General features: G+C 46.2%; 3 protein-coding genes across 7 annotated transcripts in view; all 3 read right to left on the bottom strand.

Moving 5' to 3' along the window:
- Positions 1 to 11: 11 nt before the first annotated feature.
- On the bottom strand, positions 12 to 10569 carry Phkg2 (phosphorylase kinase catalytic subunit gamma 2). 3 transcript variants are annotated; one of them, XM_046454450.1, is made up of 10 exons: positions 10503 to 10569; positions 10060 to 10172; positions 5088 to 5263; positions 4769 to 4823; positions 3342 to 3407; positions 3093 to 3256; positions 1109 to 1199; positions 869 to 1022; positions 671 to 796; positions 12 to 573 (listed from the first exon to the last, which is right to left on the bottom strand). In XM_046454450.1, the coding sequence occupies exons 2-10, from the start codon at positions 10152 to 10154 to the stop codon at positions 280 to 282; spliced, it is 1221 nt and encodes a 406-aa protein (XP_046310406.1). In that variant the 5' UTR covers positions 10155 to 10172; positions 10503 to 10569; the 3' UTR covers positions 12 to 279. The 3 variants fall into 3 exon arrangements, with proteins under 3 accessions (XP_046310406.1, XP_046310407.1, XP_046310408.1); XM_046454451.1 differs by lacking the exons at positions 3093 to 3256; positions 4769 to 4823; XM_046454452.1 differs by lacking the exons at positions 4769 to 4823; positions 5088 to 5263.
- A 4482-nt stretch (positions 10570 to 15051) lies between these two features.
- On the bottom strand, positions 15052 to 18936 carry Tmem265 (transmembrane protein 265). Its single transcript, XM_046454457.2, has 3 exons — positions 18409 to 18936; positions 16999 to 17169; positions 15052 to 15526 (listed from the first exon to the last, which is right to left on the bottom strand). The coding sequence occupies exons 2-3, from the start codon at positions 17164 to 17166 to the stop codon at positions 15365 to 15367; spliced, it is 330 nt and encodes a 109-aa protein (XP_046310413.1). The 5' UTR covers positions 17167 to 17169; positions 18409 to 18936; the 3' UTR covers positions 15052 to 15364.
- Positions 18937 to 19075: 139 nt separating this feature from the next.
- Srcap (Snf2 related CREBBP activator protein) overlaps positions 19076 to 22438 on the bottom strand; it is a 34538-nt gene continuing 31175 nt past the window's right edge. For 2 of the 3 annotated variants that reach the window (XM_046454442.2, XM_046454443.2), the window contains exons 33-34: positions 22253 to 22336; positions 19076 to 22155 (exon numbers count right to left, since the gene is read on the bottom strand). In XM_046454442.2, the coding sequence (XP_046310398.1) occupies positions 19405 to 22155; positions 22253 to 22336 (2835 nt within the window). In that variant the 3' untranslated portion in view covers positions 19076 to 19404. The remainder of the gene's footprint in view (positions 22156 to 22252; positions 22337 to 22438) is intronic. The other variant, XM_046454444.2, reaches the window with a different exon arrangement.

Genomic DNA, 22438 nt, shown 5'->3' with positions numbered 1-22438 from the left:
GGCACATGATCTTCCCAGCATGGAGCAGATTTTATTTCAGATGCAGCACAAGCAGCACTGACAAGGCCAGGCATGGCATTCAGAATGGCTCCCCTTCCACCCCAGCTCTGATTTCAAGCCCTAAGCCAATGAGAGTAGGTGCACAGGGCTGGTCTCTACAACAGTGGCATGATCAGTGGTGCAACTTGCTAGGCCTGAGGTCAGAGCCCAGAGGGGCTGGAATGATAAAAGTCTCCTCCTTGAAAATCCTGCTTTCTGAGGCTGCCCAGGGCTAAGGTCCTAGCCCTGCACCAGTGCCGTCTCATCCTCAGTGATAGCAGTGGTGTTTCCCTCCTCTTCAGTGCCCATGAGGGGAAAAGGCCCAGGGGGCCGGTGCTGGAAGAGAGCTGCCCGGTTCTGCTGCTCACCCTTCTTTACCCAATGCCCGTAGAGCCGGAAGGCACAGTTGTCAATGAGGCGTCGCACTGGCCGAAGTGCATAGGGATCCCTCAACAATGCACTCTTGGTCAATGGCCGTACTCGGTGTGAGCTTAAGGCCACTCGTCCAGCAGCCAGCACTGTCCACACTGCCACCTGGGGAATGAGGGCAGTGTGAATTCTAGTGGAGCATCCCTCACAGGAAAGGTCACAGGTGAGGCACAGGTGCAGACCCTGATAGTCTCAGGCTTACCCGGAACCGCTGGCGGGGTGTAAGATTCCAGGATTGGCTGCCTTCACAGCGCTCAAAGAAGGGGTGCTGCAAGGCCTGCTCAGCTGTCAGGCGCTCCTCAGGATTCACCTTTAGCAGTCTTGAGATCTAGAGGAAACCCCAGAACATGAAGGGCAGATCTTAAGGCTTCCCCATTGTCCTCTCATAGCCCCAGCTCACCAGATCTTTGACGGTGTTTGAACGGTCATCCCACTCAGGTGAACTAAATCGATATTGGCCCTCCATGATCATGCGTAACATCAGGATCTGGCGCCGATGCCAGAATGGTGGTGAGCCAGCCAGGAGTGTGAACAAGATCACCCCACAGGCCCAGCTGAGAAAGAGACCAGAATCAGGTAGGTCTAGGTAAAAGGCAATGTGATGGACAGTACACAGGGGAAGGGAAGACCAGACACTCACAGGTCAACCTCCTTGCCATAGCCAGGATGGGTTTCATCCATGGAACATTTAAGGATCTCTGGTGCCAGATACCCTGGAGTCCCACACAACTCTGTGGAGAGACAGCAGATTGAAGGGATGCCACCAGCTCCCTCCAAGGCCCTTAATACCAGATCTCTGCTGGAGCTAGCAGTGTTCCCATTCTGTTCCTGCCTGCTTCCTACTGAACCTCAGAACTAGACACTGCCTAAACAACTTAAATAGCCCACCAAGACTCCTGGTAACCTTGCTAAGAAAACCTGATTTGGGAACTGACTTCAAGGTCCTACCCACCCATATCATTTTCCTCCTTCAACATTCTAGCCAAGTCAACCTACCTACTCCTCAAACAACATGTTACCACATTTTGACATAGTTTATATATATGGAAAACAAATTTTTTCTGTATCCTTTCTGCCCCCAATATAATTTTACTTCTGGCTAGTAGAACTACCATTCAACCCAAGAAGAGCAAGCAGAAGAAATATGGGATTTCTTTTTTTGCGTGTGGTTCTAAGGATTCAACCCAAGGGCACTCTACCACTGAGCTACATCTTCAGTCCCACCCTGCTTTTTGGCAATACCAAGGAAACATTTTTATTTTTTGAGACAGTATGTTGCCAAGTTACTGAGCTGCCCTCAAAATTATGATTCCCCTGCCTCAGCCTTCTGAATTGCTGATGCATGTAATCTCAGACATGTGTCACTACAGCCAGCAAAATATGGATTTTTTTATTTTATACTGGGGATCAGACCCAGGGGCACTTAACCTCTGAGCCACTTCCCCAACTGGGATTACAGGTGTGTGCCACCGTGCCTGGAAAAATATGGAATTTCTTACTAAGTTCATCTATTTCAGAATAATAGAGTAAGACAAGTATCATGAAAGGAGTATATATAAGAAAAATGGAGTACACTGGGTACATGATGTAGCTCAGTGGTAGAGCATTTTCCTGGCATGTGTGAGGCCATGGGTTCAACCCCAAGTACTACTTAAAAAGGAAAAAACAAACACAAAAAAACCAACAGGGGTACCTTATCTGACCTGACAGCTTACAGTGAAATTATGCCCTCTCCCTTGGCTTGAGTAATTATAATGTGAAGGGGCAAAAATGATTCCAGAAAGAGGAAAAGTGTATTTGGAAATCCAGAGGAAAATGAAGCACAGCATCTGCAAGAAGTGTAAATCCACAAATTAAGAGAATAAGGACTGCCCAAATTTAAATCCTGGCCAAATGACTTTGGGCAAATCATTTTGTCTCTTACTTCCAAGGGTTCTTGGAAGATTTAGAGAAATAAGTCATGTTGAAGGCTTGGTGTGTACCTGCCTCATGGCAAGTGTCCAGGATATGTTATCTATTAATAATAATCCAGTGCAAAGCCATTGAAGGAGACATAGTAGCATATTAAAGGGTCTGAGGATTCTTGCAGATGAACTTTGCTTGAAGTTTCCATTTCCACTAGGACTATTTCTTATTCTTACTTCTATATTAATATGTCACAACAAATATATCAAGATTGAGTAAGCCTAAGTCCCAGGGCCCTAGATGAGAAGTTGATGTGATATATCAGGCTTCTCACAGTACACTGTGGTGCTATTTTTTGTAGAACCTAAACATGCTGCTGAGCCCTACTAGTCCCTACTCCCTCATTCCTTTTGGGACAAGGATTCACCCCAGAAATCCCTACTCTGTGGATCCCTCGGGATAAATTAAGTGTTTCTTCCTCCTGACTTTCTTGGTGTGCCAGCTGTGTGCCCATCTACTCACTTGTCTGCCTCCATTCTCCCAGGTCAAGAAGCCCACTCTGAATTACACAGTATTTGCATCCTAGAGGATGCTTGGCAGATGCTTACTGACTTCCATTTCCTTGGTACCTGGGACTGACTACTCAGATTTAGCCAGTCAATCAACCTCAGGCCTGGGTCTCCTTCCCTCCCAAGCCACTTAGGGCAAGGTCCCCTCACCTCGAAGCTTCTCGCCAGGTTCCAAGTGGCAGGAGAACCCAAAATCTGAAAGTCGGATCTGCATATTGTCATCTAGGAGAATATTCTCGGGTTTCAGGTCTCGGTGCACAATGTTGTTGGCATGGAGAAAGCTCACTGCTTCCAGCAGAGACCTCATGATGGACCTGAGGGAGGTGCAGTCTCCTCCTCTGCTTCTCCCTGCCCTGCCCACTCCCTGTTCACCCCAGGGGCTGCAGGCTGTGCCATTACCTGGTTTCCTTTTCTGAGAGGGCCACCTTCTCTGTGAGATAGTCAAACAGCTCTCCCTTCCGCATCCTAAGGAACAGGAGGGGCATAGGAGACAGATGCACCCCACAGTAGGAGGCTGAGAAAATGAACCAGAGCTCCCATAAAATACTATGGAAGAGGGCGGGGTTATAGCTCAGTGGTAGAGTGCTTGCCTAGCATGTGAGGCACTGGGTTCAATTCTCAGCACCACATATAAATAAATAAAAAAAGGTCCATCAACAACTAAAAAAATAAATAAATACTATGAAGGAAGCCTACAGTAATAAGATTCCTCTGCTGACAAGTCAAAGTGCTAGGGAGAGATCATTCTGAGATTGACCGAGATCCCAGAGGCAGTTTGGCCCAGTGAGCTGGCTGAAATATCTGCACTATGCCAAAATGGGGCAAAGTGCATCATTTTAGCAAGAATAGGTAACTTCTTGTAAAGTATGAGAGAATAATTAAAACTGAAAAAGTCCTCTTAGCCAGGCTCAATGGTGCATGCCTGTAATCCCAGTGGCTCAGGAGGCTGAGACAGGAGGATCATGAGTTTAAAGCCAGCCTCAGCAACTTAGCAAGGCCCTAAGCAACTTAACCAAGACCCTGTCTCTTTAAATAAAATACAAAAAAGGTCTGGGAATGTGGTCAGTGGTTAGGCTGCCCTGGGTTCATGGAAGGAAGGAAGGAAGGGAGGGAGGGAGGGAGGAAGAAAGAAAGAAAAGGTCCTCTTAAAAATGAATCTATTTAGAACATGGACCAAAATTTCAGCTAAGAGTGGCATGAAGACTGACTAGGACTTTATTTTGCAATTTTGAATTTTTTTATCATGTCTTTAAAATTGAAGTTGTAACTCCAATTCTGTGTCAATCCTCAAAACAATGTCATTGTCCTATAAAGTTGTAGAGTGGTATAATGACTGCTCTACTTCCTTTCAGATTTCTGCAGAGTCCATTCTGTAAATATATTGAAGTGAATTCAGGCAGGCCAAAAAGAGAACAAATGAGCAGAGACTGAGCAAAGCACTGGGTTAAGCAACAAGTGAGTGGTTAAGTGAGGATCTGTTTTATAAATGGTTCATTCACTGTTGGAACACTTTCCTCTTAAATAGCTTTTCTCTGACCGATCAATTTATAACCTTATTTCCCTTTATAAAGGGGAACTGGGATAGGGACCCCTTGGGTCACAAGAATTCTGTTTTTGGTCACTATCATCCTTAAAGAACTTGCCTTAATCATGGCACACAGGGAGAGGACCAGAGCCATGGGCCAGCCGCAGCTTGTGGTAACAGAGCCCTAGCTGGAGTAGAGGAAGATGTAAGCAGGGTAGTCTCCAGCCCACTAAGCTGAAAGAATGGGGACACACATGGCGGTGGGAATGAGGCTTCTCAGATGGGGCAGGGAGATACTCACAGGTCAAACACCAGGAACATGAAGCTAGAAGACTCGTAGGAATCGATGAGAGTGACTGGGAAAAGAGGCAGAAAAGCAGAGAAACAGAGATGGAAAGAAGCAGATACACATTATAGGATCTTTTCCACCCTGAGGTGGCAGTGGGCTATTACTGGGAAGGAAGGAGAACCAAAGGAGGGAAAAGGGACCCAAAGGCTGGCCACTCTCTGAGGTAGAATAGAGCCAGGAAGAAAGGAGGAGAGGCCTGGAGGCAATGTTGGGGAAATGGGCTGTGTGGGCAGGGGTTATTAGCTAACAGGAACAGGGAATGCAGCCTCACTGATGTGGGGGTGGCCGGCGACCTGGCGAAGGATATGCGTCTCTCGCCGAGTGGCTTCCCGCACCTCCTCTAGCTGCTCAGGACTCAACCGCTCAGCTGTAACCTCCATGATCTTCACCGCAAACTCATCACCAGTGGCTCGATGAACACATCGGCGGACCACAGAGCTCACTCCTCTGCCAGACAACAGTGCAAGTTAAGGCCTTCTATCTTCTCATTTTCACCCAGAATGGACTGATGATGCTAATGGAGAATGCTAATAATCCTCCTATCATTTAGGCCAGATTCTGAAGATCCATCTGGACAATGGGGCAACCACCAAAGGAAATCACCCTGGCTCACAGTAGCTTTGCAGTGGCCTCAGCAATCTGGGTTTCCAGCAAGGTGCAACACAAAACTCACGGGAAGGTAGGCAGGGGACCCTGGTTGAATCCAGGCTCTTACCCCCCAAGGGTAAGCCTAGGCAAGTCCTTTCCACATCTGAGCCCCAGAACGTGTCCCTTATAGGAAATGGGAAGAAATAAGTGAAGTCTCCTTCCATATTTCATTCAAACATCTCTCATTTCCCCATCCAAATCCCAAAGATCCCCTACAACACCCTCAAGGGTAGGAGGTACCAAATAAATATGAAATCACAGCCTGGAAGACCAAAGCTGAAAATTAGATCTTAGTTCAGACCCCAAATTTGCCACCAACTAACCTCCAAGTCACTCACTGACATAAGGCTCTGGGCTTTAACTTTTATAACTCTGAAATGTGGCCAACAGTATCCTGAAGGGATATTGAAAGGAATTAATGAAGTAGAGAGGGCTTTCCTAAGAAAAAATCCTAGACAAGGATTTCCTGTTAATCCCTATTCCCACCTTCAGTCTCAGGTAATCATTAATCTATCTCTACAGAATTACCTTTTTAAAAAATTCATATAAATAAGACCATATGGCAGTGATCTTTTGTATCTGCAAGTGATTTCCTTCATTTAACACTTTTTTGAGGTTCATTCACATTGTAGTATATATTAGTGTTTTGTTCATTTGTTCATTGGTTTATATTTTTAAAAAATAAAAATTAATAAACCTCCCCCAGCCTTATCCCCTCATGTCTTAAGGGACAAGAACTCTCTGGCTGCCATAAAACCCATCATTTCCTCCTGTCTTACTCTTGGCCACTTTGAATTTAATTTCCTAAGCAACCACTAAGGGCATCTGAGTCTGAGGCCCATGATCTAATTATTAATTTGTTGTTGTTGTTGTGGTACTGGAGTTTAAACCCAAAGCCTTATCCATGCTAGGTAAGAACTTTACTACTGAGCTAATTACCCCTATCCCTCAGTCTAATTATTACTCACCTTTTTTTTTTTTGGTACTGGGGATTGAACTCAGGGGTACTCAACCACTAAGCCACATTCCCAGCCCTATTTTGTATTTTATTTAGAGACAGGATCTCAGTGAGTTGCTTAGTGCCTCGCAGTTGCTGAGCTAGCTTTGAATTCACGATTCTCCTGTCTCAGCCTCCCAAACTGCTGGGACTACAGGAGTGTGACACGGTGCCTGGCTTACCTTTTTTATTTATAGTAATAGAAATTAAACCCAGGGCCTCAAGCATGCTAAGAAAGTGCTCTACCACTGAGCTACACCTCTAGCCCCTATTTATTACTTACCATATAATTAACCTCTTTAGAAAATGTGAAAGCCAGAGACCTCTACCACCTACATAAATTTTTACAATTTCAAGGGGTTCGAGGACCCCAAAAGCCATGGAACTAAGGATCCCTGCTTTAAGGCCTAAATTAAATGCTACCTCATGGATTCTGTGTTTAATTTCCAACAAGAAGGGACTACTCCCCTCCTCTGGCATCCCACAGCCTTCTACCTATAAAAGCATTCACTCTTCAGTAATTAAGCCTTCTTACTGTGCATCATGACTATCTAATCGGAACACACATGTCTTCGAACTCCAAATCCAAATTCTTTCTGCTGATACTATCCAGAGCCTTATTCTGTCATTCCTTAAATGCCAGACTTGGGTGGCTTGTAGCTCAGAAGTACAGCACTTAATAGTCAGAAGACCCCAAGTTTGATAAATAAATAAGTAAGTAAGTAAGTAAGTAAATAAATATCAGGCTTGCCAACCATGGCCCTATTCTCAGCCTAGGTACATTCTCCCTTAGTAATTCTCTGTATCTCCACAACTTTAAACCTCCTTACCCAGATATCTCCATTAAGTGTCAGACCAATATCTCTTTTTAAACATCTCTCCTGTGGAAAATGGAGCTATTTCATAGACATCATGACCACTGAACACTTCATCTTCCCCTGAAACTAGCTCTTCTCTCTCTCTCCCTGATCTCAGTTAATGGTGTTACCATTCAATCAGACTCCCAAACTCGAACTGGTGCTATGCTTGGCTTCTCCTTCTCCATCTAAATCTACAATTAACTACTCTAGTCCATACTCCACAGCTCTCACATATGAATTTGAGATACTTCTAGTTCTAGTAATCCACCCTTATTTTTCTCACCTGGAAAACTACATCAGCCCCCTCACCCATCTCCCTGCTACCAGACTCAGCCCACACAATCCATCTTTCACATTGCTTCTAGAATTAGACTTCTAAAACATAGACCACACTGTTTAAAGCATACCCAGATTAATTTTTCTACCAGATTCTAAGTATTCCTTTATTCCTGAGCTGGACCCTAAAAATAACGGTTTCCCCTCCTTTTTGTGACACCTATATCTTTGAATCTTATGGTTAATTATATAATAAATAGGGGCTAGAGGTGTAGCTCAGTGGTAGAGCACTTTCTTAGCATGCTTGAGGCCCTGGGTTTAATTTCTATTACTTACCAAAAAAAAAAAAAAAAAAAAAAAAAAAAATCAAACCCAATTATTTCACTGGTCATTCAAGGGCTTCACTAAAAAATTCCTTTTTTTAGGGTGGGGGGTTGTCACTCAGTGGTAGCGCGCTTGCCTAGCATGTGTGAGGCACTGGGTTCGATCCCTAGCACCACATACAAATAACAAATAAAATAAAGGTATTGTGTCCATATACAACTAAAAAGATATTTTTTTAAAAAAGTTCCTTTTCAGCTTCACCGCTGGCTATAATCCTGCTATTTAATCTTTGTTTCTGTGACTTGTCATCAATTTCCAGAATGTGTCAAAGCTTCTATCCTTTATCCATGAAGAAACTAGAACTCAGGAAAATAATTTAGTGAGAATGTGCAATTAATTAATTATGCAGGACAAGAGGGAAATGGAGAAAAGAGAGAGGTGAAAAACAAGGGATGATACTACCATAATCTTGGGAGAAGACACAATGTCCCTTCCCTCTGATCTGACTACTACAAAAGTGGTCTTTCTGCTCCCCTTGGCAGGCAAGTTATTTTGGTTCTTACCTATGGGCTCTTCTTCATCTTGGTACATCCTACCTTACCTAGCCCACAAATGCTGTAGCACCTCAAGAGTTGGAGCTGAGCTCTATTCCCAATACTTTCTCATCCAGTTCTAGGGGCCTAACATCTACTCTGTGTGAATCACTCCCACTACCTTGTCTCAAACCTTGACTTTTCTCCAGAATTCCTGATTCTAACTTCCTTATTCATATACCATATGATAGCTTAATGATACCTAGCCAAATTAATGCCTGCTTTCCTGGCCTCAGGAGCACTTGACACAGTAGACTCTGCCAATCTTCTAGAAGGATATTCTTATGATTTTGATATCATTGTTTTTCTAGTTCAGATGGCATCTCCTCAGTCACCCTTCCTGGCTCTTCCTTCTCTAACTGAGCCCTAAATGGTGACATGCTTTAGGGCCTGAGCCTAGGTTCCTTTCCCTTCTCTATTTTCTGTCCCCTTCACCACTATCTAATTGCTGATGCCTCCAAAAATTACAGCTCCCATTCAACTCTCTTTTTTGATTCCTGAATACATATACCCACTTGACAGTGCCTTGGCACTTACTGTCCCCTCTGCTGGGTATATAGCCTGCCTCAGCTCATGACCCACTCATTTTCAGCCTTCAGATCTCAGTTCAAAACTCACTTCCTTGGGGCAGGGGATGTAGCTCAGTGGTAGAGCACTTGCTACCACACACATCACCCTGGATCTTGATCCTCAGCATCATAAACAAACCTCCTCACTTCCTCAGAGGTCTCCCAGGCTTCCCAATCTGCAGTGGCATCATTAATTATTCACATATCATTGTCCTATTTATTCTCTCCCTAGCACTTAACCTTTTTTTTTTTAATAAGATTTTTTTAGTTGTAGATGGACACAATATCTTATATTTATTTTTATGTGGTGCAGAGGATTGAAGCCAGTGCCTCACACGGTGAAAGGCAGGCGCTCTACCACTGAGCTACAGCCCCAGCTCCTAATCTTTATTTTTTTACATTTATTATCTATCTCTACTGTTAAGCTGTAAACTCCAAAAGGCAGAAATCTTATGGATTTCTGTCACCCCTCACTGAGTATCCCCAGTGTCTAATATACTTAGTACATTTAGGAAACCTTTGATGAATATCTACCACTGCCTATACAGGTAAGCTCTTCCTTCTATGCTGGACACCTATGCATACTTCAAGACTCAGCCCAAAGATCACTCCTTCCGGGAAGCTGTGGTTTTCTGGTTTTCCCTACAGCACTTCATGCAGACCTCTACCTATCTAATCAGATACCTTTTGAAGGTCCACGTTTTTTTTCACTTGTAGAACCTCCACGTCATAGACATCTTTTCTACCCTCCGTGTGTTTAGCTTTATGTCTGTCACACAGTACATGCTTCAACTGATTGTTTAATATATGAATGAATTAGTGAGAAAATGGGGGTTAACCTAGAATATGAATCTAATCACCAAATGTTCTCCAACGACCACTGACCTCTCCCATCTACCCAGTCCTCAGATGAAAACATACATACTGGCTAGGACCCGACCTCTCTGGACCTCCATTTTCCCGGTTGCGGCCTCACCTGCCAATGACGTCCTTAGGGTCGTACTTCTGGTAAAACTCCTTGGCCGCAGCCCAGTCGGGCAGTTCATCCTCCGGCCCCACGTCCAGAGTCATTCTGAGGGACGTGGGGGCCTGTGCAGAGGAAACGGAGGGCAGTGAGGGAAGGGAGGCCCACAGGCTCTGAGACGACGCACATCGCGGCTCGCGGAGGCGCAGCCCCTGCGGCTGGGGCGCCAGGGTCCTGGGGGATGGGGGCGGGGGTAGGATAAGGATCGGGACTGGGGAAAACGCACAGAAGGACCTAGGGGGCGGGAGGGGTGGCAGGGCAGGGAGGGGGACGGGGGAGGGGAAGGGAAAAGGTGGTCAGGAAAAAGGGAAAGCGGCACAAGGGCTGGCGGCTGTTGCCGCGCAGGCGCACTTGGCGGACGCTAGGAGGGGGCGCAGGGTCTCGCGCAGACTCACCCGCTGGGGAGGGCAGTCAGGTGTGGGTCCACGCGAGGCCGCTCTGCGAAAGGGTTCGCTTTTAGTCCCTGGCGTAGCCGGCGACGACCTAGGGCTCCGCCCCTATCCTGCAACCAATGATTAGCGCCTTCCGAAGACTGAGATTCAGAAACCCTTCTGATTGGAAACTGGTAGTCTAATAAGAAGCCGAGAGTCCCGGGACTGGAGCCGGCGTTGGAGCTCGAAGTTAACCAAGACCGCGACCATAGGGCCGCGGTTTTAGAGACAGCCAATCAGCGCACGGCGTTTGCTGCATAGGGTGGAGCTTGTTGTCAAGCCGTACTGAAGGCCTGGAATGGAACCCGGAAGCTTCTAGGCGGCCGAGCTGTAGGACTTGGCTGCGTAAGGTTCCTGGGCTTAGGTAGGGCTCCCTCATTCTTTCCCCAGCATCCCTGTCTGAATTCGGGTCATATTTTATCTTAGCAGCCTAGTTTAAAGCGCCTGCTCTGTGGGGCGGGCTTGAAATGCTTGAACGCAGGCAGTTTGGATACTTGCTCAGCCATTGATGTGGACTTAGGCGGCCATAAGAGATCTCCTTGTCCTGTGGCTGCTGACTCCTCTTGAGTATCTCCCAAGCCTTAATATTTACCACCTGGGATTGTACACTTTCCCAATCTTCCACCGCCTTCCAAAAGCTGTGGGGGCGGGGATTTATCAAGCTCTGCTCTAAGCCCATCAGGTTGTGGCGATTTCTGCCAGGAGTGATGAATTCAAAGTCAGTTTAACCTGGCATTCACTTATTCAACAAATATGTGTCAAATGTCTGAGGCCTAGGTTCCACACTAGCAGCAATGAAAAAAGTCAACCACCCTTGTTGAGGTTATGTCCTAGCAAAAGAATAACAGAATGAATGAATCTCATAAATAATGTAGATTGGGAGCCAAAGTTTGTTCTTTGTGAATATGGAATCGGTAATGGGAAAAGGAGAGGAAAAAATGAATGAAATTGGAGCAATGAAGCTAGGGTAGAGCACTTGCCTAGCATGTGCAAGGCACTGGGTTCAATCCTCTATCACATAAAAATAAATAAGGAATTGTGTCTAATTACGACTAAAAATGTTAAAAGAGGAATGATTAAAAATAGGTTTAAAATAAGTAAAATTTAATGTTTCTAGTTCTGGCCTCTGAAAAGACCATAGGCAATAACCCAGAAGAACGAGCACACCAGGTGTCTAGATACTGATTTCTAAATAATAGTCCCATGGGAGAAATGCTCACTACCCAGGTGGCAGCAGTAAAAGTATAATCATCTGAAACAATTTCTGCAAGTAGCTAAAGAATAATTTGGTCTTGCTGGGTGTGGTGGGGCTATAATCCTAGCAGCTCAGGAGGTTGAGGCAGAAGGATTGCAAGTTCAAAGCCAGCCTCAACAATTTATCGAGGACCTAAGCAATTCAGTGAGACCCTGTCTCAAAATAAAAAATAACAAGGACTGAGGATGTGGCTCAGTGGTTAAGCATCCTTGGGTTCAATCTCTAGTGCCAAAAAAAGAAAGATGTGGTCTTATCAAAAGGAACAAGGACCATGTTTAAGAGGTTTCCACTGGTCAAAACCAGGGAAAATACTCTGGAAGCTGAAACAGTAGGATTTCAAGTTAAGAGGCCAACCTCAGCAACTCTATGAGGCTGTTTCAGAATAAAAAGAGATGAGGCTTGGCATTCCCAGGCCTTGGGTTCAATCCCCAACACCACACACACACACACACACACACACACACACACTCCTCCTCCTCATCATCATAAAAAATAAAAAGGGCTGGGGATGTAGCTTAGGGGTAGACTGCGTGCTTAACATGTGAGAGAACTTGGGCTCAATCTCCAGGACTGTGCAAAAAAAAAAAAAAAAACCACAAAACAAACACAATCTGTTAATAAATAAATGTACATGCTAGACAAGCACTCTACCATTAAGCTATATTTGCAGCCCCAGATTTTGTTTATAGTCAAATACCAAGTAACTTAGAAAGAATGATATAAAGTTAGAACAGCAACATTTTGCAAGTTTCATGATAACATGATTTGGGCAAAATTAGTAGGCATTAAAATCATGGTGAAAATTCACTGTAGAAAGGATATTTACATAGGAACAAGGATTTTTTTTTTAACAAAGAAACAAAAGAATCTTTACATTGCAAAATCTAACACTAACCAAGTTGTTAATGCTAACACCAATAACAGGACAAACCAACTGGATAGGTCTTCTGATGTGATGGGGCCTTGCTTCAAAAACATCATGAAAAACAAAAATAAGGATGAAGAGCTATCCAAGACTGAAGGAAACTAAAAGGGACAACAGTGAATGTTCTCAACTGGATCCTAAAACAGGAAATGCATTGCTATTCAGGACGTTGCTGAGAAAAATTGGCAAGTTTTAGCATGGACTACAGATTTTCTATTGTAATTAGAACTGTATACAAGTTAGCGTCTCTGACTTTTATAATTGTACTGTAGTTATATAACAAATGCAATTGTTCTTAGGAGATCATAAAAGGTCTTCACATTACCCTCAGATGGCACACACCTATAATCCCAGCAATTTGGGAGGCTGAGGCAGGAGGATTGCAAGTTAGAAGCCAGACTTGGCAACTGGGGGACTGGAGGTATAGCTTTAGTAGAAACGTCCCTGTATTTAATTCCCATTACCAAAAACCAACAAAAACTACCCTCAAATTGTTCATCAATAAAGCAAATGTGAAATATTAAAAATTATTAGCCTAGGTAAAGGATATACATGAGTTTATTGTTTTTGTCTTTTATTGTTTTGAAATGTTTTCCAAAAATGTTTTTAAAAACAGCAAGACATCATTTAATTACATTGGGAGAATGGAATAGGCTCTTTTAATAAACTGAAGCTGCTGATTAATCAAACATTAGTTCAAAAAAGATTTCCATAAATATCTTCCTAAAATTTATTACTCTGGACTGTAAGGTGCAGCTCAATGGTAGAGCACTTGCCTACCATGCACAAGGCCCTGGATTCAGTCCCCAGCACCACAGAAAAAGAAACAAAAATATAATGTGTTATTCTTCTTTCTCAATTTAGAAATCAATGAAGTGAGTTCAATAAAATTCAAAGCAGCACCTCATACTAATTAAATCAGCTCAGGCAAGGCATTAAGTACTTTTTAAGACTTCATAGGTGGTTCCATTGTGAAGTCAAGGGTGAGAATCACTGCCACCCATTATTGTCTTTTTGTGTGTGTGTGGGTGGGTGTACCAGGAATTGAACCCAAGGACCCTAAACCACTGAGCTACATCCCCAACCTTTTTTATTTTTTGAGACCGGACCTCAATTGCTGAGGCTGGCTTTGAACTTATGATCCTCCTGCCTCATCCTCCCCAGCTGCTGGGATTACAGGTGTGCATTAGCACACCCAACCCACTGTTATAAACTAACTTCTGGGGCCACCAAGAATTCTCTTCATTTTTCCTTCTCAGAGCACTTCCTTCCTCTCTTCAGTGTGCACATTTCTAATTCCTTTAGGTGCTCTTCTGGTCTCTGAATTATGGTGAGGTAATCCCAAAATTCCATTCTCAAGGCACGAATACTCCAAGAAGCATGTACAAGAACATCCATAGCAGCATGATTTATAACATCCCCAAACTGGAAACATTCCAAAAATCCCATTGAAAATGAACTGATTATGATAGTCATTACAAGGAATACTATACAACAACAAAAAAACTCTATACTGAATATTGATGAATCTCATAATGTTGAGGTTAAGACAAAATATATATATATATATATATATGATTCCATCTATTAAAGTTCAAACATGGCCAAATTAACTACACTGATAGAATGCAGAATGGTAGTTACCTATGAAAAGAAAGGAAGAAGTAGTGATTGGGAGGGATAGAAAAGGCTTTGTGGAGTGCTGACAATGATTAGTTTCTTAACTAAATAGTGGTTATTCAGATATTTGCTTTGTGTTAATTTGAGCTGTGTATTTTGGTACTTTCCTGTGTGAAATATTTCACAACTTTGAAAAATGTTTATCATCATGAAGTCCAATATAAAGGATATGAAAGCTCATTATAATAATACACAGGGTTGTTGTGACTGTCATCCATCCCTTTCATTCCTCAGCTCTGGATTCAAACTGTCTGAGTTCAATCCCAGCTCTTGCCATTTACTGACTGAGTGACCTTGGGCGAATATATGCCTATATGCTCAACTATAAAATCAAAATGATGGTACCTGCTATTCAGTCATTCTGAGGACTGAAGAAGTGCTTAGAATACAGCCCAGCACTAAGTACTCAATAAATAAATAGTAGCTGCTGCTACTACCCTTCCTCTCTGGCCTCAGGGTATCTGCTTATGTATAGGGAGAAGCGCAGGTTTTTCCACTAAGGGAAACTTCTGAAGAAAAAAATAATTTCCTTCTCTTGGAGCTCCTATGTAGGCCAGAGGCAATATGCAGCCTTCTGCCATTAGTCAGATGTCCAGTTTGGCTCTCAACAATGGCCCCAGGGAAAGCAGGGAAAGAACAATTAGACAGGAACATTTTACCACCAAAAAAGATTTTTATTACAAAACAAATTCTAATAAAATCAGGCCTGGTCTTCAACCCCTCCTCTGGGTAGAGGCCCTGGGATGGAGCAGGGTAGGGAGATAGAAGGTGGAGGGCACTGAAAGAACAGAGCAGGCTGACCTCCCTTCATCAGTCTCAGCTGCTGCTCTCCTTTTATAAAGGGCTAAAAGAGCTCTTCCAAAGGCCCTTGGGAGAGACACCATCCTTCCTGCCAGGAAGGACCACTGCTGTCACCAAACTGTTGGATCCAGGTCTCAGCTGACTCTTAGCAGAGGCCACCCAGGGTCACTCAGCCTGAGCGATGGCGTAGGAGAGCAGCCATAGCAGCAGGGGGGCCAGAATAAGGACAGCAAGCCAGACAGCAAAGCTGGCCAGGATGAGCCTCCGGGCCCGGGCCCCCCAGTGTACTGCCTCCTCGGACCGGCCTGCCTTATGCCGCTCTTCTGCCTGTGGGGGCAGGTTCTTGGTTAGGTTCTCCCCCTGTTTCTGCCCAAAATGGCCCATTGCCCCATTCCACTCCCCCATCATAATAGCTCAAAGCCTCACACCCAAATATTTCACTTTCCTCTACAAAATAGGGTACCCATCTTTTCAAGGTGGCCATTGTTAGCTCTCTAAATCACACATGGAAAAAGTACTTTTTTTTGGTACTGGGGATTGAACCTAGGGGTGCTTTACCACTGAGATACATCACCAGTACTTTTATAAATTTCAAGACAGGGTCTTAAATTGCCAAGGCTAGCCTCAAACTTTCGATCCTCCTGCCTCAGCCTCCAGAGTAGCTGAGATTATAGGTGTGAGCCTCTGCACCTGCCAGGAAAAGCACTTTTTAATCCTTTCATTTCTTATTCTTTTCTATTCATCTCAGATTCACTCAGAATTTGGAATTCTTGACTTTTTACTCATGTCCAGTCAAATTCCCAGTAGGCATCATCATTTTCACCATTAAGAATCCTTTTCATAAATTTGCTCTAATGAAAGTCAGAAATTCTTATGGTAATAAAAATACTGACCGTTAAAATACATTTAGGGATGAGAATATTCCAGCATGATATTTAGCCTGAGTAGTAGCCTTTCAAAAGGTACATGTATGGTCTGTAAGTGTAGCTCAATGGTAGAGCATTGCCTAGGACACATAAGACCCCAGGTGGTTCAATCCCCAGCACTGCAAAAAAAAAAAAAAAAAAAAAGAAGAAGAAAGAAAAAACAAATGGTACATCTGCAGGTGAGGCCCTCTCAAAGACCCCATTGTTTCTTCCAGACTCCTATAGATTGCTCTCATTATTGCTCAGCTGACCCTAGTCTTGCCCATTTCAATTTACCCTCTACATAGGCCTTCAGAACTGATTTTTCTGAAACACAAATAATACCAAGCCACTCTCCTCTGCAAAAATCTTTAAATGGCTCCCCAGTACTTTCGAAATTCTTAAACACAGAATCTGAGGCCCTCAGGAATGTGGATCCTCTGGCTTCCTCTCTCACTATTCCTCACTGGATCTGCCATGCCGAACAAACAGTCCAGGCCTTTGTACACACTACTGCCTTTACCTGGAGTGACCTTTCATTCTTATCCACTCATCCTTTAGGGTTACTTTCCTGTCACCTCCCCTAGGTAGCCTTACCTACTCTGACACAGACACACAAAAACACAGACCCCTTCTGGCTCCCAGAATATCCTGTGCTTCCTCTATTACAGTACTGATGAACTAAAGTCTACTAATAATTATCCATTTTCACTGCCATCTTTTCATTAGACTATGGGTCCTTTGACAACAGGAGCCATATCTTATTCTGGCACTAACCCAAACCCAAGTACCAATAGATATTTAGTAACTGTTCAGCCAATACAGACAGGTCAAATTCACAAAACCATTGCCTTATACCCACTCCCCTGCTCCCATAGGAATTGCTTTCCTCACCTTGATGGCAAACACAAGAGCCATGACTCCCAGGCAAGAGCAGCCACAGATAATGCTAGTAGCTGCCAAGTAGCGGAGGCGGAGCCAGCAGCAGCGGATGGGGGATGGAGAATGAGCAGCTTCCGTGTTGCTCACCATGATCTCCACTGCCTTCTCCTCGTCCTCCATCACCTGTGGGCGATACAGTCAAGGTACTTGTAAGCCCAACACATGAGCTCCTGGCCTGGCTTGCTCTGACTCCACCCCTCAGAGAATGCTGTCCTCATGGCCTAGCCCAACTCTCAGGAATGCTGCCCTACTGGGGAAATTCCTCTAGTGACTCAGAATAGGAAAGTAAATGTGTGGCTAGAATCCTTTTCCTTCAGCTTAAGATTCTAAGTCTCTGAAGGCAATCAAGTGTGAACATATTATTGTTTTGACAAGTGGGGAGAAGCAAAATGACAAATGCATACCTAGAAGCAGAAGAAACAAAATCTTGAAAGCTTAAGGCTAAGTGATTTAAAACTGTACTTCAAAGGGTTCTAAAGTCACCTGAAGTTCCCCAGAGACTGCCTCTGAGTATTGAGGAACCAGAGAGCAGGACCCTAAGCTCTGTACTCCACTTCAAGCAAGCTGCAATTTCACATGAAAAAAAAAAAAAAATTCTGGCTGGTTCTGGTCATACACACTTGTAATCCTAGTTATTCCAGAGACTGGGACAAGAGGATCACAAATTTGAGGCAGTCTGGGAAAATCAGACTCTGTCTCAAAATAAAAAGACTGAAAAACGGGGGTGTGGGGGGTCTGGGGATGTAGCTCAGTGGTGACGTGCTTACTTAGCATGTGCTGCGCCCTAGTCCAATCCCCAGTACCAAAAAACAAAGCAAAACAAAACAAATACCACCTCACATCTGGGAATGGAAAAGGAAAAATTCACATTCCCCCCCCACAGCTGAAGAAACTTAAGACCTTATTCCCCCAAATTGGGGCCTCCTTTTCTATGCCTCCTTGCCACCTCCTCTCTCCATTTTAACCCAAACCACACAACACAATCAGATTAACAGAGTCCAAATGACCTCATTATCCATACAGAAACCTGCATAATGATGACCTACTTACTCATTTCTCACCTCCCTATTTCTCAGGCCCTCAAAGCTCCAGCATCAACCACTTTTCCACCCTAATGTTCAATCATTCCCCTTTAGATGGGACAAAATGAAACCACCTACAGTTCCACATAGTAACAAGACAAAAGGGTGAAAAAGGCAAGACAAGTAGAGAGCAATAAAATGATGTCACAAATCTGCAGGGGAATAGGTACTGAAGAAAAGTCAGATGAGGAAAACACAGATGCCAAGTCAGCAGCGGGAGAAGAACCCAAGGGGCCAAGGTGTCCAGATCAGAAATGTAAACATGAACAGGGGCTCTTACCTGGCTATAAGTCTTGAGGGACTGTGAGTTTCGGCTCCTGCCTCAGGTTTGATTTGGCTTGGGCGGTAGAGCTGACTCAGGGCTCCAAGCCAAGCCCAGGGGTGGGGTAGGGTGGCCAGCCACCATCTGAATAGCCCCAGGAGCTGAGAAGGGGGTGTGGCTGACTCAAACCAGTTTGGCTAGGAGGAGAGGAGGAGAGGGCCAGGGGTGAAGCAAGTGGAAGTAGGATACCTGCTTTTTTGTGAAAGGAAAGGAAGCACCTAAGCAAGAGGGTTAAAGGAAGGGAAAAGGTGAGGCATTGGAGAAAGCTGAGGGAAAGGCCAAGAGCCAAGGGGACAGAAGGGAGAGGAGAGAGGAAGTGTGTCTGAGTGACTTAAACTATTTTTTGGAAACACACCCTGCCAAATCAGATTTGCTTATCTTTCCTCCTCCTGAGGGTGTTTTCTGCCTTAAAGATATACAATCCTGGTTTAGAGATCAGTTAAATATGAGGGTCTTCCCAAGAGCAAGAGTAGAAAAAATGATTCCCAAGTTCCCACCCAACCCTCCACCAGACCAGAAAATCAGAAGCCTCCTTACGCGGATGCTCGTACAGAAACTAAGTTTATTATTTTTTTCTTCTTAAAAAAAAAAAAAAAAAGAAAAAAGAAAAAAAAAAAAAACTAATTGTAGAGAAGCCCCATCCCCCTTCCCCTAAGGGTGTGGGGCTGTGAAGATAGCTGGGGAATCAAGTACAAGGGGGTGGGGACAGACTATCTTACCACCCTTAACACTGCCCAGCCATGTGGGGTGGAAGGGAAGGGGGATTGTGATGAGCCCCATTTCCATGACAACCAGTTGCCTACCCCCTACTTTGGTGGAAAGAAGGGAGAAGGCCCTTACATCTCCCTGGAGGCTTTCCCCCTCAAAAGACTTCAAGTAGTGGTTAACAGAGTCAGGCCTGGTCATGGAGGGAGAGCAGCCATGGTGGAAAGCCTAGGTGGAGGGGCAGCCCGCTCACGTCTTGGCCTTTCGGCCTCTGTGACTAATGGTAGGGCCAGATAGGTGGGGAGGGGCACTGCTGCGCAGGATGCGCTGGTCCCCTTGGTTGGTGGTCCCAACAAGCCTGCGGGGGCCAGGCCGGCGCCGTGGGGTCCCATCCCCTTCTTCCTCCTCACCTGAGGCTTCAGCCTCAGACTCCTCTACTGAACCCTCAGGCCCCAGGGGACTTGGAGGCTGTAGACGGCTCCGCTTTGCCAGCCCAGGACCCCCACCAATTGGGGCCCCCGCCCGTTTGCGAGGCACCTTCTCAGTCTCTAGTGGGGGAACTAGAGACCCTGGACGCAGCCGGGTTGAGCGCAGTTTTGGGGCTAATGAAACCACAGGAGGTGTCAATTCTAATCCGCCTGGCCCACTATCTACTAAATCCAGGTCGTCCTGAATTACAGCCACCACCATGGACCCTTCACTTTTCCGTCCCCGCGTTCCCTCAGCTTCCAGCCGCAGGCGGGCCAGGCGGGTAAGGGGGCGGCTTCCATCCTCATCAGAAGAACTACCCTCACTCTCCCCGAGGCCCTGGGCTTGCCGACGCCTCCCTAATCCACAGCTCTCAAGGACAGAAGAGCTGTCACGGTCCAAAACAGGAAGTTGGCTGGGCCGAGGTGATGGTGGATTCTTGGGAGGTCGGCCCCGCTTTCGCTTGGGTGGGGATGTTGAAATGGTGACGGTGGTGACAGTGTTGGCGACAGTAGCAGTGGGACAGGATAAAAGTGGTAGGGGTGGTGGCAATGGTGGTGGTAGTGGGAGTGGCTGTGTCCGGCTCTCTAAATTGCCATCCCCTGGAGAGGACATAGTCCCAGGGATGGGCAAATCCCGTGCCTTAGGGGGCCGCCCACGCCTTCTTTTCTCCACAGGTGACAGGATGATGGGCTCTGGTCTGTGAATTGGTGGGGGTCCAAGAGGCTGGGGCCCAGGAATAAGCTGAGGCTCCAAGACAGGCTCCGCAACAATTAAGGTCTCAGCTCCAGGAACTGGGTCAGCCCCATTGGTTGTTCCCTTAGAGGTGGATGAGGGTGCCTCCTCCACCCCTCTCCCGGCATCTGCTGGAGACCTGTTCTTCTTGGGGGGCCTTCCCCTCCGTCGTTTCACAGCAGGTGGAGTGATAGCAAGCAGTGCCCCTTCTCCATTCTCTGGGCTGCCCCCACCAGTCATTCCCAGCTCAATGTGACGACGAGCTATGAAGGGTGGCTGGGTTGGTGTAGGCAGTGAGGATGAGGGAGCAGCTTCACAGGGCCCACTGGTGGGAGGTGAGGATTCTGGCCCTGACAAGCTGCGGGTAGATGGGCTTCCTGGGCTGGCACTAGTCTCAGAGACCCCAGGTATTAGGGTGCTGGCAGTTCCCCGCTGCTGTCGCCTTCGCCTCACAAGTTCCTTTTCTTCCACCACAGTTATTAGCCGTCCTGGAAGCTTGCGAAGCACTTTGGGGCCTGGAGGTTGCCCTGAACGACCAGCCCCCTGACCCCTAATTTCTACATCAGCACTGGTGCGACGACGAGGGGGCCGGGCAGGTGAAGGACCCTCAGGAGAGGAGGTGGCTGAAGATGAGGTTGATGGGGCTGTGACCTCAGGTGCAGCAAGTTCTTGTGGCTTCTCTGGGCTTGAGGTTGGGGTCTGAACTTCTTCTACCAGCTCTTCCAAGTTCCTGTCAGCCTCCAGTGGCTCCCGAAGTGGCTCATCAGATGTTGCTGAAGGTGGGAGCTCCAGCCCATTGCTCTCTCTCAGACCCGAGGACAACTCCTCACCATCAGGCAGCACTGTAAGGATGGTCCCCTCAGCAGAAGATGGTACCCCCTGTTCTTGACCATTGGGGATGCCGTCAGCCTCCAAGGTTGGGCTAGGTGCAGAAGGGATGAGAGGAAGGTTCTTCTCAGATACGGGCATGATCTCAACAGAAACTGGCAACAGATCCTTAGGGGGTACAAGAGGAAGCGGGGAGGTCTCAGAACTGGTCATGCCAGCCAGCTCCAGGGACTCCGTAGATGCTAATGCTTGTACACGGAGTTCTGCCTCAGGCCCCAAGCCCAAAGAGAGGTTGGTGACCGGGGAAGAGATGGGCACAGAAGGTGAACCAAGCAGGAGAGGAGAGGAAGGAATTAAGAGAGAGGTTTGGGTGGGTGGTGGGGTATGAGGTGGTGGAGAGGTGCAAGCAGGAGGAGGGGTACAGGCAGGGGAACAAGAGGGAGGAATCTGTGGAGGAGTTGGGGGAGAAGGCATGATATGGACAGGAAGAATGGCTATTGGATTAGGGGCTGAAATGGGTACTGGGGCAGGGACTGGGGCAGGGACTGGGGCAGGGACTGGGGCAGGAACTGGGGCAGGGACTGGGGCAGGGACTGGGGCAGGGACTGGGGCAGGAATTGCAGCAGGAGCTGAAGCTGGAGCAGGTCGAGGCCTAGGTGCTGGCCTGGGAACTCGCTCCCTGGCAGGGCTGCAGCGGGGGGGTGTGGAGGTAATTCGGGTATGATGGGTGGATGTGACAGGAGTGTGGTTTGCCCCTTGAGTTTCAGCCCGAGCTCCTCGAAGACGCTCACTGACACGAGTCCCTGGCCTCTCAGGGGCCTTGACCTTCTTACTGCGCCGGTGGTTGCCTCCACCAGTCCCACAGGAAATCTCATCCCCAGCCCCTGGCCCCTCCTCCTCTTCTTGGGGTAGGCGAAACACCTCTTCCTTGGCTTGGTCCAGGTCTTTGCGGGCAGCTTCCACTTGTTCCTACCAACAACAGAACCCAAGGGGGGTCAGCAGGAGGCAAGTAGAGCAAGGAATATATAGAAATCAGCAGGAAGTCTCAGCCCCCAGAGATACTTACTTCTGCCTGCTTAAGCTCCTCTCGGCTCACTTCCTCAAGTGAGGCCTCCAGAAATTTCATGGCATAACGCTCAATGGGGGTCAGCTGCAGGGAAGAGCAGAAGTGATGAACATAGGACCTGGGCTCTTGCACCCTTGTCTATTATCTTCAGGGAAGACAGATAAAAGGGTCCTGAGTCCAGGGGGT

Source organism: Marmota monax, unplaced genomic scaffold (assembly GCF_021218885.2).
Source record: "Marmota monax isolate L192 unplaced genomic scaffold, Marmota_monax_Labrador192_F-V1.1 WCK01_AAM20220418_F8-fsc00086, whole genome shotgun sequence".
Lineage (NCBI taxonomy): Eukaryota > Metazoa > Chordata > Mammalia > Rodentia > Sciuridae > Marmota > Marmota monax.
This window is presented reverse-complemented; position numbering and strand designations above follow the sequence as displayed.